At 46.6% G+C, this 17,869-nt stretch overlaps 1 protein-coding gene across 7 annotated transcripts in view; it reads right to left on the bottom strand.

The window, feature by feature from the left end:
* Nucleotides 1-17,869, bottom strand: part of LOC123999693 (actin-binding LIM protein 3-like) — a 156,112-nt gene that overhangs the window by 42,414 nt on the left and 95,829 nt on the right. For all 7 annotated transcript variants that reach the window (XM_046305682.1, XM_046305688.1, XM_046305687.1 and 4 more), the window contains exons 7-9: nt 8,041-8,128; nt 5,016-5,074; nt 4,634-4,705 (exon numbers count right to left, since the gene is read on the bottom strand). In XM_046305682.1, the coding sequence (XP_046161638.1) occupies nt 4,634-4,705; nt 5,016-5,074; nt 8,041-8,128 (219 nt within the window). The remainder of the gene's footprint in view (nt 1-4,633; nt 4,706-5,015; nt 5,075-8,040; nt 8,129-17,869) is intronic.

Below are 17,869 nucleotides of genomic sequence, written 5' to 3' on the forward strand. Positions count from 1 at the left end.
TAATAAATGTATCACTAGCCACTTTAAACAATGCCAATTTATATAATGTTTACATACCCTACATTATTCATCTCAAATGTATATACTGTACTCTATACCATATACTGCATCTATGCCATTCAGCAACCACTCATTCATATATTTTTTATGTTCATAGTCTTATTCATTCCTTTACACTTGTGTGTATAAGGCAGTTGTTGTGAAATTGTTAGGTTAGATTACTTGTTAGATATTACTGCATGGTCGGAACTAGAAGCACAAGCATTTCGCTACACTGACATTAACATCTGCTAACCATGTGTATGTGACAAATAACATTTGATTTGATTTGATATAGTGTGTGTTTACCAGAGACGGTAATGTGAAGTACAGCATGACCTGCACCAAAGTCAGATTAGAATATACTGTAGCTCAAGGATCAGATAAAGTGTATTTTTACCTGGAGTTTTGTCTTATGTAGGCTACTACTTTCACCACTTTTAGTTTTTAAATATTTGGTTGTTTACACTCCCTTAATCACTCTGTTTAACACGTGGCCTCACGTGAATCCTTAAAGAGATGGATGGGGCTAAGGCTTAAGACACTGAATCGCTGTAGTCAAAAAAAGAGCACTCAAGTAGCTGTACCAAAACATTCAAGGGCCATTCAAGTGGGGTTACAAGTTTATCAACTTTTAAAGCATAATTAATTTCCTATTGTTCCTCAACTGCAGTGTATGATATACCATTTTGTAGCTCTGAGTCTCTACTTTTATCCAATGAAAAAAATATATTTAAAAAATTTGCACCATAAGATGAATCGGGATGGTCGGTCACAATTGTGGACATTTAGCTCAATCATCAATTATACATCAAGTAACTGCATGTTTTTCATGATCACTAAAGATTAATTGATCATGTCATTTCAGATACATGAGTGTAGCCTTACAATATCGCTCAATTTACCACCATTAATTGGATAGTTGAGTGGTTTAGGTTCATTTCCCATCCTACTGTATGCGGGCACTACCTGTCAAGCAGCCTGTCGGCGCACATTGACCCATCACAGGACAATGACCTATCACACCTCCTGGCTGTGTAAGGGCTATTCTACCAAAAAGGAGAGTGATGGAGTGCTGCATCAGATGACCTGGCCTCCACAATCCTCCACACCTCAAACAAATTGAGATGGTTTGGGATGAGTCGGACCGCAGAGTGAAGGAAAAGCAGCAAACAGGTGCTCAGCATATGTGGGAACTCCTTCAAGACTGTTGGAAAAGAATTCCAGGTGAAGCTCGTTGACAGATTGCCAAGAGTGTGCAAAGCTGCCATCAAGGCAAAGAGAGGCTACTTTGAAGAATGTAAAATATATTTTGATTTGTTGAACAGTTTTTGGTTACTACATGATTCCATTTGTGTTATTTCAAAGATTTGGTGTCTTCACTATTATTCCACAATGTAGAAAAGAGAAAAAATAATGAAAAACCCTTATATGAGTAGGTGTGTGTCCAAACGATTGACTTGTAGTGTATTTAAACTCAGCAAAAAAGAAATGTCCTCACTGTCAACTGTGTTTATTTTCAGAAAACTTAACATGTGTAAATATTCAACAAAGCAAGATTCATAGCAAGATTCAACAACTGAAGACGTAAATTGAACAAGTTCCACAGACATGTGACTAACCGAAATGGAATAATGTGTCCCTGAACAAAAGTAGGGGTCAAAATCAAAAGTAACAGTCAGTATCTAGTGTGGCCACTAGCTGCAATAATTTCTGCAGATTTGACAGTTCTTGCTGCGATATGTTACCCCACTCTTCCACCAAGGCACCTGCAAGTTCCCAGACATTTCTGGGGGGAATGGCCCTAGCCCTCACCCTCCGATCCAACAGGTCCCAGATGTGCTCAATGGGATTAAGATCCGGCCTCTTCGCTGGCCATGGCAGAACACTGACATTTCTGTCTTGCAGGAAATCACGCACAGAACAAGCGGTATGGCTGGTGGCATTGTCAGGCTGGAGGGTCATGTCAGGATGAGCATACAGGAAGGGTACCACATGAGGAAGGAGGATATCTTCCCTGTAACGCACAGCATTGAGATTGCCTGCAATGACAACAAGCTCAGTCCGATGATGCTATGACACACCGCCCCAGACCATGACAGACCCTCCACCTCTAAATCGATCCCGCTCCAGAGTATAGGCCTCGTTGTGATGCTCATTCCTTTGACGATAAATGCGAATCCGACCATCACCCCTGGTGAGACAAAACCGCGACTCGTCAGCGAAGAGCACTTTTTGCCTGTCCTGTCTGGTCCAGCGACGGTGGGTTTGTGCCCATAGGCAAAGTTGTTGCCGGTGATGTCTGGTGAGGACCTGCCTTACAACAGGCCTACAAGCCTTCAGTCCAGCCTCTCTCAGCCTACTGCGGACAGTCTGAGCACTGATGGAGGGATTGTACGTTCCTGGTGTAACTCGGGCAGTTGTTGTTGCCATCCTGTACCTGTCCCGCAGATGTGATGCTTGGATGTACCGATCCTGTGCAGGTGTTGTTACACTTGGTCTGCCTATGCGAGGACGATCAGCTGTCTGTCCCGTCTCTCTGTAGCGACGTCTTAGGCTTCCCACAGTACGGGCATTGCATTTTATTGCCCTGGCCACATCTGTAGTCCTCATGCCTCCTTGCAGCATGCCTAAGGCACATTTATGCAGATGAGCAGGGACCCTGGGCATCTTTCTTTTGGTGTTTTTCAGAGTCAGTAGAAAGGCTTCTTTAGTGTCCTAAGCTTTCATAACTGTGACCTTAAATTGCCTACCATCTGTAAGCTGTTAGTGTCTTAACGACCGTTCCACAGGTGCATGTTCATTCATTGTTTATGGTTCATTGAACAAGCATGGGAAACAGTGTTTAATCCCATTACAATGAAGATCTGTGAAGTTATTTGGATTTTTACAAATTATCTTTGAAAGACAGGGTCCTGAAAAAGGGACGTTTCTTTTTTTGCTGAGTTTATTTTATGAGCTAATTAAAGCCCCCCCTGGCCAAACCCTCCTCGAACCGACGACGGGCCAATTGTGTGCAGCACGGTCACGGACGGTTGTGACACAGCCTGGCTATAGTGACGCCGCAAACACTGCGATGCAGTGCCTTAGATCACTGTGCCACTCGGGAGGCCCCCTAATGTAATTTTGTATCCAATTAGGCCTAACTAGCGAAGTTAGCAAACATCACCATTTTTTACATTGTTATAAAGAGTGTTTAATCCCAATTTTTGCTTACAGACATGATAGGTTGCATTGATTGATGGACCACGTCAAATTGTCTAGCTGGCTATGAAAGGATCTAACTTTTAGTGGATATATGAGATGGCTATATCCAAATATAGTTTCATTTGCTTGCCATTGTCACGTTCGTTGAATGGAAGAGACCAAGGCGAGCGTGATATGAATACATGTTACTATAATGACGAGGAAGAAACACATAAACAAACGAGACGCTCACTATAGTGCTGACACAGGCAACTAAACACATAGACAATAACCCACGAAATAGCCAAAGAAGATGGCTGCCTAAATATGGTTCCCAATCAGAGACAACGATAAACAGCTGCCTCCAATTGAGAACCAATCTAGGCAACCATAGGCATACATAAACACCTAGATAGTATACACCCCCATAAACATGCAAAACCCCTAGACAGTACAAAAACACATACATCACCCATGTCACATCCTGACCTAACCAAAATAATAAAGAAAACAAAGAATACTAAGGTCAGGGCGTGGCAGCCTTCTATAGTGGTGATGACAGTAGTCCGACTGACAACTTTACCAGGACAAGGACTTACCAAATTCAAGCTCTTTCCAAAAGTCTCTGATGAAGCAAGCTAAATGGCACGCTGTTTGCTTAGCTAGCTAGTTAGCTAGCTACATGTCAAATGGATAGGCTACCCTCACGTATCTGAAATTACATGATCAACTGAAAAGCATACAGTTACTTACTGTATAACTATGGTGATAGAGCTAAATGTGGAACCATGTGGAAATGTGTAGTTCTGGCTATTCTCTTCAAGAGGTGATGATATTAAAACCAAATAGTTCTAACATTTATTTACCAATCCCCTTGAAAACGGCACGTGGTTGTCAATGGTTTTGTGCGGAGCCGGGGTTCTCCTTGCTCCCCAGCAGCCAAATCGAACGCTTGGCACCGTATTGTGACGTTTTATTGATAATTTACAGGACCTCTTTAGGCTCAACACACACTCAACTCAACGACAGCAGATGTCTCTAAACAAGATCTTTACCATGGTTGCTTTCGTCTACAGTGGAATAAAGAGTATACCGAATGTCAGCTTCACAGTGCAACAATCAACAATGGAGAAAGTATGTGAACCTACTTTAAACATACATCAATAATACATTGGATATAACAAACACTGTTGTCTCAAACAGACATACAAAACACCTGAAGCAAACCACACAAATGACATAAAACACACAACCGCACATGGTGGACTGTCGACCCATGTGAATGACTGATGGCTCTGAGTGACAGGTCCTGCAAAGGGGGCTACGCCTCCAAGACAGGCTGGCAGCCAACAGAAGGTGTACATGTAAACAAGTAACCATGGCGATGCCTTGGCGACAGACTACTCACACAGATGACGCGGCTCGGGGAACCGATGCTGGAGCCAGGGGGGGAAAGGGAGGCCTCAGAGGTACGTCTTAACTGTGGGAACAAACACACACACACGCACCATGTGTGTCAGAGTAAGCCTGCAGAGGCCAGACTACCTATGAGGGAGACAAACAACAACACCCCTGCATTTACCTCAGATCCTCTCCCTACCGCGAGGCTGCGTGATTATACCCCCAGCCTGACACGTCATCTTAGTCCAAGAATAGGAACGGGAGGGATTCAGTTCGGACTAAACTGCAGGAGTTTCTAGGCGGATATAGTAGTGTAATAGTGGTGTTTTATAGTTGAGGTCAAAGTGTTACTAACAGGAAGGGAGACAGAGACACAGGGTTCTACTCACCCTGAGTTTCTTCTCCAGCCGTGCTGCTTGTTTACACATGGGATGCCACACCTCGGAACCTGTAGCGGGGACACATCCGCAATCAAACATACGGCCAAAAAAAACTAAAAAACTTCACATTCATTCCACCACAAACGGCTATTGCAATTACAATACAGTAAAACCACCGGGGTGCTTTTCATTATTGATGATTGGAGTAGAAGGCCACAGTTCTTCTGCGGCTCACAGCTCAGAAATGTTTTTACAGTGTCTCGTGTTCGCAAACTTTTTAACACACACCGATCAAACGCATGTGTCAGTAGATCAGCACTTCTCAACAACAGCCATACATCAAAGGTGACCTAGAGTACATATCTGAGAGAGGCTTGGAGGCTGAAGTCGTAACTCTCCCTCTCTCTTTTCCCTCTCTCTCCCCTTCCGCTCCCACGCGCGCTTTTTCACACACACACACACACACACACACACACACACACACACACACACACACACACACACACACACACACACACACACACACACACACACACACACACACACACACACACACACACACACACACACACACACACACACACACACACACACACACACACACACACACACACACAGCGAGATAGACTCAAATGTTATCTCATTCTAGTTCTTCCTGGGAGGGATGGAAACACTAAACCACTAATGTCATGCTCCTCCTCAGTGCTCCTCAGTGCATATTAACAAATAATGATAATGAGCGAGTACCAGGTACTTCCTCTCATACATCCGGTTTCCCCAGGCTCTAGGGCGATACACCACTGTTACTGTACGCAGGACTGAGTGGCTGCCTGCCTGGATATCACGTTCCACATCAGAAGCATTGCGGGAAGCCGGTACAGAATGCAGCATTTGGCCTCCAGTCAATTCAATTAGGATGCCATGCTTACAATCTACAGTTAATATCAGTCCTATAAATCGAGCACAGCCATAGATAGGCCTACAGCACGATCTGTGGGAATCAATAGTCCACCCACCATGCATTTGACGCTCAACAGCACCTCGGCCTATCTCCCTCAATCGATAGTTAGACCCCTTCAGAACTTCCTGCATGAATGTTGTGAGAGGAAGTCTCCTCCCCAGGATTCCTAACACAACCTCGGTAATTGTGAATGAAGGGTTACGGGAAATATATCTAATTCGCATCAACTTAAATGCATTAACCTTTTACAAAAATGCATTAAACTTAAAAAAAAAATAATAATAAAGAATGCTTTTCAACCCACTCTGAAAATAGGTAGAAATACTGTAGCTACACTATCTAAATAGCTAAACCTGAGAGGTAGCAGCCTTAAGGCAGAGACAAATCAGAACAAAGGCTCCATAGAATGTTTTTTTTTGTTCTTCACAAATTAGAAATGTCAAAGTATCAACGGCAGCCAATGCTGAATTATTTGACACAATTTACATAAATACACTGTGCACAAGAAAATCATCGACACAATAAAAACTACAACTCAAAATAAATATATTTAGGAAAACCGTCAGTGCTGAGGGTAAGACAGGAGTGGTAGTCCATAGCTTAGTGGTTGAGCAGCATAGTCACGTATGGCATTGTGCTGCTTTGGTTCTGCACCTGATGGGTTTCAACATTGTTGAGGACCGGGTAACACGACGAGATGGAGCTGTGTTCGGAGACAGCACGACAGCACTTGGTGGTAGGGGGCCGGATTGAGGAGGGTCTTTGCAAACTCTACGTTCAGGTTTTCCCGATATGTTTGCAGATTGGGGCAGCTGTAGCCGTTGTATTTTATGCCCAGTATGATAGCTATGCCCCCCCCCCATCTATAAATTGGAGAATTTTGTTGGATCATTTTTTCTAACACCTGAAAGGCTTCTTTCTACCTCCAGCAGGTTAAAGGAAAACATATTGTGCGTTTTGCATCATATGATGCAAAATGTATCATACCGGCTGTATTTCTGTATCTTGAAAAACTTTTTGCTGACATTCAAATCATTTTGGGACTATATACAATGGACTAATGAAACAAATACCAAAATATAGTTTTTGGGTGGAATTTTCCTTTAATGTTGTTGAGGAACCGCTTGCTGCGGTGTTGACATATGTAGTGAATATCAGGGCCAGAAGCAATAGGGGAGGCCGGCCACATGGCATGCTCTGTAGGATCAATCTCTACCTTTAACAATTTGCCACTTCTCAGTCCAGCCATGCAGTCAGAGTGTGTTGGATTGATTCACTGGCCTTTGTTATGTGGCTGGTAATTGAGTAGCTCCCTGAGCCCCGATCACTCAGTCCTCCTTGATGCCCCCCTCTTAAATTAACCATCCAGGGGAAACATAACCTTGGGGGCTGCATGCTCTTGTGTTACAATATGCTAATGTTGTGTGTTATAGCGGTCTCGCCGTGATTCAGAGTAGCATGTTAATAATGTGGAGTAGCATGGGTTAGCATTGTCTGATTGTCTGTGCACTACTTTTGACCAGTAGTACCCTATATAGAGAATAGGGTGGCCTCTGGGACGAAGACTGCATATAATGATGGAGCTAACGGGCGATGAGAAGCCAGGCAGACCACTTTAACATTCTTCACAGTGAGCTATAGTAGCTGAACAGAGTGTACTGTATTGAGTGGCCATCAGAGGCTCTGTAGAAGAGTCAGTTAAGGCCAGCCTATTCAATTATGTACAGTATCGCTGTGATCAATAATGGTGGGAGACTGTTTATGAAACTGTCATAATTCAAAGTAATGGCAGGCCAAGGCCGTGCTGAATAACAGTCTGAACTGAGGAGTTTGTCCTATTCATCCTATACTGAGTTTTGGAAGTGCATGATGTCTGGAAATCCATTTTAGAGAATGGATGTTACTTTGAAATAACACAAAGTAGGGAAGGGTTATTATCACCCAAGAGCAAATTACCACTGAATTGCACAAGTGAATAGGGCTCACCATCAAAGTGCATTAAAGTTAATGATACAGCACATCAAAGTAAATCATGATGTTATTATCGTCAACAGGAAAAGAGCCTTTACTTACCTGTAAGGTACATCTCCTCTCCTTCTGTAAACATCATCTGACAGCGGGCACAACGGGCACAGGTGGGGTGGTAGTGCTTTCCTCCTGCCTGAGAGACAGAGAGACAGAGAGAGAAAGAGAGAGAGGGGGAGAGAGAGAGGCAGAAAGAGAGGGATATAGAAAGAGGGGCAGAGCGAGAGAGAGAGAGAAAGGAGAGAGAGAAAGAGAGAGAGAAGAAAAGAAACACCATTGTAAATTCAACCCATATTTATGTTTATTTATTTTCTGCACATCTGCACATCATTATAACACTGTACATACTGTAGCCATACAATGACATTTGAAATGTGTCTATTCCTTTGAAACTTGTGAGTGTAATGTTTACTGTACATTTTTGATTGATTATTTCACTTTAGTTTACTATATTTTTCCCATGCCAATAAAGCCCTTTGAATTGAATTGAGAGAGGGTGAGAGAGGGAGGGAGGGATGAAGAGAGAGATCAAGAGAGAGAAAGAGTGAAGGAAATAGTTACGGCGCCGACTGAGATGGCCGCCTCGCTTCGCGTTATTTCTTACATTAGTACCCCAGGTCATCTTAGGTTTCATTACATACAGTCGAGAAGAACTACTGAATATAAGATCAGCGTCAACTCACCATCAGTACGACCAAGAATATGTTTTCCGCGACGTGGATCCTGTGTTCTGCCTTACAAACAGGACAACGGAATGGATCGCATGCAGCGACCCAAGGAAACGACTCCGAAAAAGAGGGAAACGCGGCGGTGTTCTGGTCAGACTCCGAAAAAGGGCACATCGCGCACCACTTCCCAGTATTCTTCTTGCCAATGTCCAGTCTCTCGACAACAAGGTTGATGAAATCCGAGCAAGGGTGGCATTCCAGAGGGACATCAGAGACTGCAACGTTCTTTGCTTTACGGAGACATGGCTTACTGGGAAAACGCTATCCAGGGCGGTGCAGCCAACGGGTTTCTCCACGCATCGCGCCGACAGAAACAAACATCTCTCTGGTAAGAAGAGTGGCGGGGGCGTATGCCTCATGACTAACGGGACATGGTGTGATGAAGGAAACATACAGGAACTCAAATCCTTCTGTTCATGTCATGTTTTGTCATTTATTATCATGTCTTGTCCCTGTGCTTCCCATTCTATTCGTTTCCCTCTGCTGGTCTTATTAGGTTCTTTCCCTCTTTCTAGCCCTCTCTCTCCCCCTCCCTCTCTCACTCTCTCGCTCTCTCTTCTCTCTATCGTTCCGTTCCTGCTCCCAGCTGTTCCTATTCCCCTAATCATCATTTAGTCTTCCCACACCTGTTCCCGATCCTTTTCCCTGATTAGAGTCCCTATTTCTCTCCTTGTTTCCCGTACCTGCCCTGTCGGATCCTCATTTATAATTCACCGTGCTGTGTCTATGTTTTGCCCTGTCGTGTCGTGTTTCCCTCAGATGCTGCGTGGTGAGCAGGTGTCTGAGTCTGCTAGGTTCAAGTGCCTTCCCGAGGCAACCTGCAGTTCTCGATCAAGTCTCCAGTCTGTTCTAGTCTTTACGTGTAGTATTATGCTTTTAGTTTTGTAAAGTTTATTCTGGATTAAATACTCTGTTTTCGCCAAGTCGCTTTTGGGTCCTCATTCACCAGCATGACAGAAGGATCCGACCGAGGAATGGACCCAGCGACTACAGACGCCGTAACACTGCCGTCGAGATCCAAGGAGCCATGCTCGGCAGACACGAGCAGGAATTGTCTGCTGCTCGCCATGCCGTGGAGAACCTGGCCGCTCAGGTTTCCGACCTCTCTGGACAGTTCCAGAGTCTTCGTCTCGTGCCACCTGTTACTTCCTGGCCTGCCGAGCCTCCAGAACCTAGGGTTAATAACCCACCTTGCTACTCCGGGCAGCCCACTGAGTGCCGCTCCTTTCTCACCCAGTGTGAGATTGTGTTCTCTCTCCAACCCAACACATACTCTAGAGAGAGAGCTCGGGTTGCTTACGTCATTTCACTCCTTACTGGCCGGGCCCGAGAGTGGGGCACAGCTATCTGGGAGGCAAGGGCTGATTGTTCTAACAATTATCTGAACTTTAAAGAGGAGATGATTCGGGTTTTTGACCGTTCAGTTTTTGGTGGGGAGGCTTCTAGGGTCCTGGCTTCCCTATGCCAAGGTGATCGATCCATAACGGATTACTCTATAGAGTTTCGTACTCTTGCTGCCTCTAGTGACTGGAACGAGCCGGCGCTGCTCGCTCGTTTTCTGGAGGGACTCCACACAGTGGTCAAAGATGAGATTCTCTCTCGGGAGGTTCCTTCCAGTGTGGACTCTTTGATTGCTCTCGCCATCCGCATAGAACGACGGGTAGATCTTCGTCACCAGGCTCGTGGAAGAGAGCTCGCATCAACGGTGTTTCCCTGCTCCGCATCGCAACCATCTCCCTCCTCTGGCTCTGAGACTGAGCCCATGCAGCTGGGAGGGATTCGCATCTCGACTAAGGAGAGGGAACGGAGGATCACCAACCGCCTGTGCCTCTATTGCGGATTTGATGGACATTTTGTTAATTCATGTCCAGTAAGAGGCCAGAGCCCATCAGTAAGCGGAGGGCTACTGGTGAGCGCTACTACTCAGGTCTCTTCATCTAGATCTTGTACTACTATGTCGGTCCATCTACGCTGGACCGGTTCGGGTGCTACATGCAGTGCCTTGATTGACTCTGGGGCTGAGGGTTGTTTCATGGACGAAGCATGGGTTCGGAAACATAACATTCCTTTCAGACAGTTAGACAAGCCTACGCCCATGTTTGCCTTAGATGGTAGTCATCTTCCCAGTATCAAATTTGAGACACTACCTTTAACTCTCACAGTATCTGGTAACCACAGTGAGACTATTTCTTTTTTGATTTTTCGTTCACCTTTCACACCTGTTGTTTTGGGTCATCCCTGGCTAGTATGTCATAATCCTTCTATTAATTGGTCTTGTAATTCTATCCTATCCTGGAACGTATCTTGTCATGTGAAGTGCTTAATGTCTGCCATCCCTCCCATTTCTTCTGTCCCCACTTCTCAGGAGGAACCTGGCGATTTGACAGGAGTGCCGGAGGAATATCATGATCTGCGCACGGTCTTCAGTCGGTCCCGAGCCAACTCCCTTCCTCCTCACCGGTCGTATGATTGTAGTATTGATCTCCTTCCGGGGACCACTCCCCCTCGGGGTAGACTATACTCTCTGTCGGCTCCCGAACGTAAGGCTCTCGAGGATTATTTATCTGTGTCTCTTGACGCCGGTACTATAGTGCCTTCTTCCTCTCCGGCCGGGGCGGGGTTCTTTTTGTTAAGAAGAAGGACGGTACTCTGCGCCCTGCGTGGATTATCGAGGGCTGAATGACATAACGGTTAAGAATCGTTATCCGCTTCCCCTTATGTCATCAGCCTTCGAGATTCTGCAGGGAGCCAGGTGCTTTACTAAGTTGGACCTTCGTAACGCTTACCATCTCGTGCGCATCAGAGAGGGGGACGAGTGGAAAACGGCGTTTAACACTCCGTTAGGGCATTTTGAGTACCGGGTTCTGCCGTTTGGTCTCGCCAATGCGCCAGCTGTTTTTCAGGCATTAGTTAATGATGTTCTGAGAGACATGCTGAACATCTTTGTTTTTGTCTATCTTGACGATATCCTGATTTTTTCACCGTCACTCGAGATTCATGTTCAGCACGTTCGACGTGTTCTACAGCGCCTTTTAGAGAATTGTCTCTACGTAAAGGCTGAGAAGTGTTCTTTTCATGTCTCCTCCGTTACTTTTCTCGGTTCCGTTATTTCCGCTGAAGGCATTCAGATGGATTCCGCTAAGGTCCAAGCTGTCAGTGATTGGCCCGTTCCAAGGTCACGTGTCGAGTTGCAGCGCTTTTTAGGTTTCGCTAATTTCTATCGGCGTTTCATTCGTAATTTCGGTCAAGTTGCTGCCCCTCTCACAGCTCTTACTTCTGTCAAGACGTGTTTTAAGTGGTCCGGTTCCGCCCAGGGAGCTTTTGATCTTCTAAAAGAACGTTTTACGTCCGCTCCTATCCTCGTTACTCCTGACGTCACTAGACAATTCATTGTCGAGGTTGACGCTTCAGAGGTAGGCGTGGGAGCCATTCTATCCCAGCGCTTCCAGTCTGACGATAAGGTTCATCCTTGCGCTTATTTTTCTCATCGCCTGTCGCCATCTGAGCGCAACTATGATGTGGGTAACCGTGAACTGCTCGCCATCCATCCGCTTAGCCCTAGGCGAATGGCGACAGTGGTTGGAGGGGGCGACCGTTCCTTTTGTCGTTTGGACAGACCATAAGAACCTTGAGTACATCCGTTCTGCCAAACGACTTAATGCCCGTCAAGCTCGTTGGGCGTTGTTTTTCGCTCGTTTCGAGTTTGTGATTTCTTACCGTCCGGGTAGCAAGAACACCAAGCCTGATGCCTTATCCCGTCTGTTTAGTTCTTCTGTGGCTTCTACTGATCCCGAGGGGATTCTTCCTTATGGGCGTGTTGTCGGGTTGACAGTCTGGGGAATTGAAAGACAGGTTAAGCAAGCACTCACGCACACTGCGTCGCCGCGCGCTTGTCCTAGTAACCTCCTTTTCGTTCCTGTTTCCACTCGTCTGGCTGTTCTTCAGTGGGCTCACTCTGCCAAGTTAGCTGGTCATCCCGGTGTTCGAGGCACTCTTGCGTCTATTCGCCAGCGATTTTGGTGGCCGACTCAGGAGCGTGACACGCGCCGTTTCGTGGCTGCTTGTTCGGACTGCGCGCAGACTAAGTCGGGTAACTCTCCTCCTGCCGGTCGTCTCAGACCGCTCCCCATTCCTTCTCGACCATGGTCTCACATCGCCCTAGACTTCATTACCGGTCTGCCTTTGTCTGCGGGGAAGACTGTGATTCTTACGGTTGTCGATAGGTTCTCTAAGGCGGCACATTTCATTCCCCTCGCTAAACTTCCTTCCGCTAAGGAGACGGCGCAAATCATTATCGAGAATGTGTTCAGAATTCATGGCCTCCCGTTAGACGCCGTTTCAGACAGAGGCCCGCAATTCACGTCACAATTTTGGAGGGAGTTCTGTCGTTTGATTGGTGCGTCCGTCAGTCTCTCTTCCGGGTTTCATCCCCAGTCTAACGGTCAAGCAGAGAGGGCCAATCAGACGATTGGTCGCATACTACGCAGCCTTTCTTTCAGAAACCCTGCGTCTTGGGCAGAACAGCTCCCCTGGGCAGAATACGCTCACAACTCGCTTCCTTCGTCTGCTACCGGGTTATCTCCGTTTCAGAGTAGTCTGGGTTACCAGCCTCCTCTATTCTCTTCCCAGCTTGCCGAGTCCAGCGTTCCCTCCGCTCAAGCGTTTGTCCAACGTTGTGAGCGCACCTGGAGGAGGGTGAGGTCTGCACTTTGCCGCTACAGGGCACAGACTGTGAGAGCCGCCAATAAACGCAGGATTAAGAGTCCTAGGTATTGTTGCGGCCAGAGAGTGTGGCTTTCCACTCGCAACCTTCCTCTTACGACAGCTTCTCGTAAGTTGACTCCGCGGTTCATTGGTCCGTTCCGTGTCTCCCAGGTCGTCAATCCTGTCGCTGTGCGACTGCTTCTTCCGCGACATCTTCGTCGCGTCCATCCTGTCTTCCATGTCTCCTGTGTTAAGCCCTTTCTTCGCACCCCCGTTCGTCTTCCCTCCCCCTCCCGTCCTTGTCGAGAGCGCACCTATTTACAAGGTACATAAGATCATGGACATGCGTTCTCGGGGACGGGGTCACCAATACTTAGTGGATTGGGAGGGTTACGGTCCTGAGGAGAGGAGTTGGGTTCCGTCTCGGGACGTGCTGGACCGTTCACTCATTGATGATTTCCTCCGTTGCCGCCAGGATTCCTCCTCGAGTGCGCCAGGAGGCGCTCGGTGAGTGGGGGGGTACTGTCATGTTTTGTCATTTATTATCATGTCTTGTCCCTGTGCTTCCCATTCTATTCGTTTCCCTCTGCTGGTCTTATTAGGTTCTTTCCCTCTTTCTAGCCCTCTCTCTCCCCCTCCCTCTCTCACTCTCTCGCTCTCTCTTCTCTCTATCGTTCCGTTCCTGCTCCCAGCTGTTCCTATTCCCCTAATCATCATTTAGTCTTCCCACACCTGTTCCCGATCCTTTTCCCTGATTAGAGTCCCTATTTCTCTCCTTGTTTCCCGTACCTGCCCTGTCGGATCCTCATTTATAATTCACCGTGCTGTGTCTATGTTTTGCCCTGTCGTGTCGTGTTTCCCTCAGATGCTGCGTGGTGAGCAGGTGTCTGAGTCTGCTAGGTTCAAGTGCCTTCCCGAGGCAACCTGCAGTTCTCGATCAAGTCTCCAGTCTGTTCTAGTCTTTACGTGTAGTATTATGCTTTTAGTTTTGTAAAGTTTATTCTGGATTAAATACTCTGTTTTCGCCAAGTCGCTTTTGGGTCCTCATTCACCAGCATGACAGTTCACCTGATTTAGAATTCCTCACAATCAAATGTAGACCGCATTATCTTCCAAGAGAATTCTCTTCGATTATAATCACAGCCGTATATATCCCCCCCCCCAAGCAGACACATCGATGGCTCTGAACGAACTTTATTTAACTCTTTGCAAACTGGAAAACATTTATCCGGAGGCTGCATTCATTGTAGCTGGGGATTTTAACAAAGCCAATCTGAAAACAAGACTCCCTAAATTTTATCAGCATATCGATTGCGCAACCAGGGGTGGTAAAACCTTGGATCATTGTTACTCTAACTTCCGCGACGCATATAAGGCCCTGCCCCGCCCCCCTCTTTCGGGAAAGCTGACCACGACTCCATTTTGCTGATCCCTGCCTACAGGCAGAAATTAAAACAAGAGGCTCCCACGCTGAGGTCTGTCCAACGCTGGTCAGACCAAGCTGACTCTACACTCCAAGACTGCTTCCATCACGTGGACTGGGACATGTTTCGTATTGCGTCAGATGGGAATATTGACGAATACGCTGATTCGGTGTGCGAGTTCATTAGAACGTGCGTCGAATATGTCGTTCCCATAGCAACGATAAAAACATTCCCTAACCAGAAACCGTGGATTGATGGCAGCATTCGCGTGAAACTGAAAGCGCGAACCACTGCTTTTAATCAGGGCAAGGTGTCTGGCAACATGACTGAATACAAACAGTGCAGCTATTCCCTCCGTAAGGCTATCAAACAAGCTAAGCGTTAGTACAGAGACAAAGTGGAATCTCAATTCAATGGCTCAGACACAAGAGGCATGTGGCAGGTTCTACAGTCAATCACGGACTACAAGATGAAATCCAGCCCAGTCACGGACCAGGATGTCTTGCTCCCAGGCAGACTAAATAACTTTTTTGCCCGCTTTGAGGACAATACAGTGCCACTGACACGGCCTGCAACGGAAACATGCGGTCTCTCCTTCACTGCAGCCGAGGTGAGTAAGACATTTAAACGTGTTAACCCTCGCAAGGCTGCAGGCCCAGACGGCATCCCCAGCCGCGCCCTCAGAGCATGCGCAGACCAGCTGGCCGGTGTGTTTACGGACATATTCAATCAATCCCTATACCAGTCTGCTGTTCCCACATGCTTCAAGAGGGCCACCATTGTTCCTGTTCCCAAGAAAGCTAAGGTAACTGAGCTAAACGACTACCGCCCCGTAGCACTCACTTCCGTCATCATGAAGTGCTTTGAGAGACTAGTCAAGGACCATATCACCTCCACCCTACCTGACTCCCTAGACCCACTCCAATTTGCTTACCGCCCAAATAGGTCCACAGACGATGCAATCTCAACCACACTGCACACTGCCCTAACCCACCTGGACAAGAGGAATACCTATGTGAGAATGCTGTTCATCGACTACAGCTCGGCATTCAACACCATAGTACCCTCCAAGCTCGTCATCAAGCTCGAGACCCTGGGTCTCGACCCCGCCCTGTGCAACTGGGTACTGGACTTCCTGACGGGCCGCCCCCAGGTGGTGAGGGTAGGCAACAACATCTCCTCCCCGCTGATCCTCAACACGGGGCCCCACAAGGGTGCGTTCTGAGCCCTCTCCTGTACTCCCTGTTCACCCACGACTGCGTGGCCACGCACGCCTCCAACTCAATCATCAAGTTTGTGGACGACACAACAGTGGTAGGCTTGATTACCAACAACGACGAGACGGCCTACAGGGAGGAGGTGAGGGCCCTCGGAGTGTGGTGTCAGGAAAATAACCTCACACTCAACGTCAACAAAACTAAGGAGATGATTGTGGACTTCAGGAACCAGCAGAGGGAACACCCCCCTATCCACATCGATGGAACAGTAGTGGAGAGGGTAGCTAGTTTTAAGTTCCTCGGCATACACATCACAGACAAACTGAATTGGTCCACTCACACTGACAGCGTCGTGAAGAAGGCGCAGCAGCGCCTATTCAACCTCAGGAGGCTGAAGAAATTCGGCTTGTCACCAAAAGCACTCACAAACTTCTACAGATGCACAATCGAGAGCATCCTGGCGGGCTGTATCACCGCCTGGTACGACAACTGCTCCGCCCTCAACCGTAAGGCTCTCCAGAGGGTAGTGAGGACTGCACAACGCATCACCGGGGGCAAACTACCTGCCCTCCAGGACACCTACACCACCCGTTGTTACAGGAAGGCCATAAAGATCATCAAGGACATCAACCACCCGAACCACTGCCTGTTCACCCCGCTATCATCCAGAAGGCGAGGTCAGTACAGGTGCATCAAAGCTGGGACCGAGAGACTGAAAAACAGCTTCTATCTCAAGGCCATCAGACTGTTAAACAGCCACCACTAACACTGAGTGGCTGCTGCCAACACACTGTCATTGACACTGACCCAACTCCAGCCATTTTAATAATGGGAATTGATGGGAAATTATATAAATATATCACTAGCCACTTTAAACAATGCTACCTTATATAATGTTACTTACCCTACATTATTAATCTCATATGCATATGTATATACTGTACTCTACATCATCGACTGCATCCTTATGTAACACATGTATCACTAGCCACTTTAACTATGTCACTTTGTTTACTTTGTCTACACACTCATCTCATATGTATATACTGTACTCGATACCATCTACTGTATGCTGCTCTGTACCATCACTCATTCATATATCCTTATGTACATGTTCCTTATCCCCTTACACTGTGTATAAGACAGTAGTTTTGGAATTGTTAGTTAGATTACTTGTTGGTTATCACTGCATTGTCGGAACTAGAAGCACAAGCATTTCGCTACACTCGCATTAACATCTGCTAACCATGTGTATGTGACAAATAAAATTTGATGTGATTTGATTTGAGAGAGGGAAAGAGTGAAGGAAAGAGAGTGAGAGAAAAAGGCATCATTGGGAGTGGATTTCAGAAGATATAAGACGGTTCCAGCCCAGGTGATTTAAGGCGCGGAGGTGAGAAGATGGAAAAAGAGAAAGAAGAGAAAAGGCATGTAAGTGATGGATGCTACTCAGACACAGCTCCAGTAATTGGACATTCCAATTGTCCAAGGTGTGCCTTTCACAATGTTTTATACACACACGCCAGTAGATTCAATTAGCCACTGTGTGTCCAAAGTTTGCCTTTCACAATGTTTTATACACACACGCCAGTAGATTCAATTAGCCACTGTGTGTCCAAGGTGTGCCTTTCACAATGTTTTATACACACACGCCAGTAGATTCAATTAGCCACTGTGTGTCCAAGGTGTGCCTTTCACAATGTTTTATACACACACGCCAGTAGATTCAATTAGCCACTGTGTGTCCAAGGTGTGCCTTTCACAATGTTTTATACACACACGCCAGTAGATTCAATTAGCCACT

The sequence above is a fragment of the Oncorhynchus gorbuscha genome, linkage group LG16 (genome assembly GCF_021184085.1).
Source record: "Oncorhynchus gorbuscha isolate QuinsamMale2020 ecotype Even-year linkage group LG16, OgorEven_v1.0, whole genome shotgun sequence".
In the NCBI taxonomy this organism is placed as follows: domain Eukaryota; kingdom Metazoa; phylum Chordata; class Actinopteri; order Salmoniformes; family Salmonidae; genus Oncorhynchus; species Oncorhynchus gorbuscha.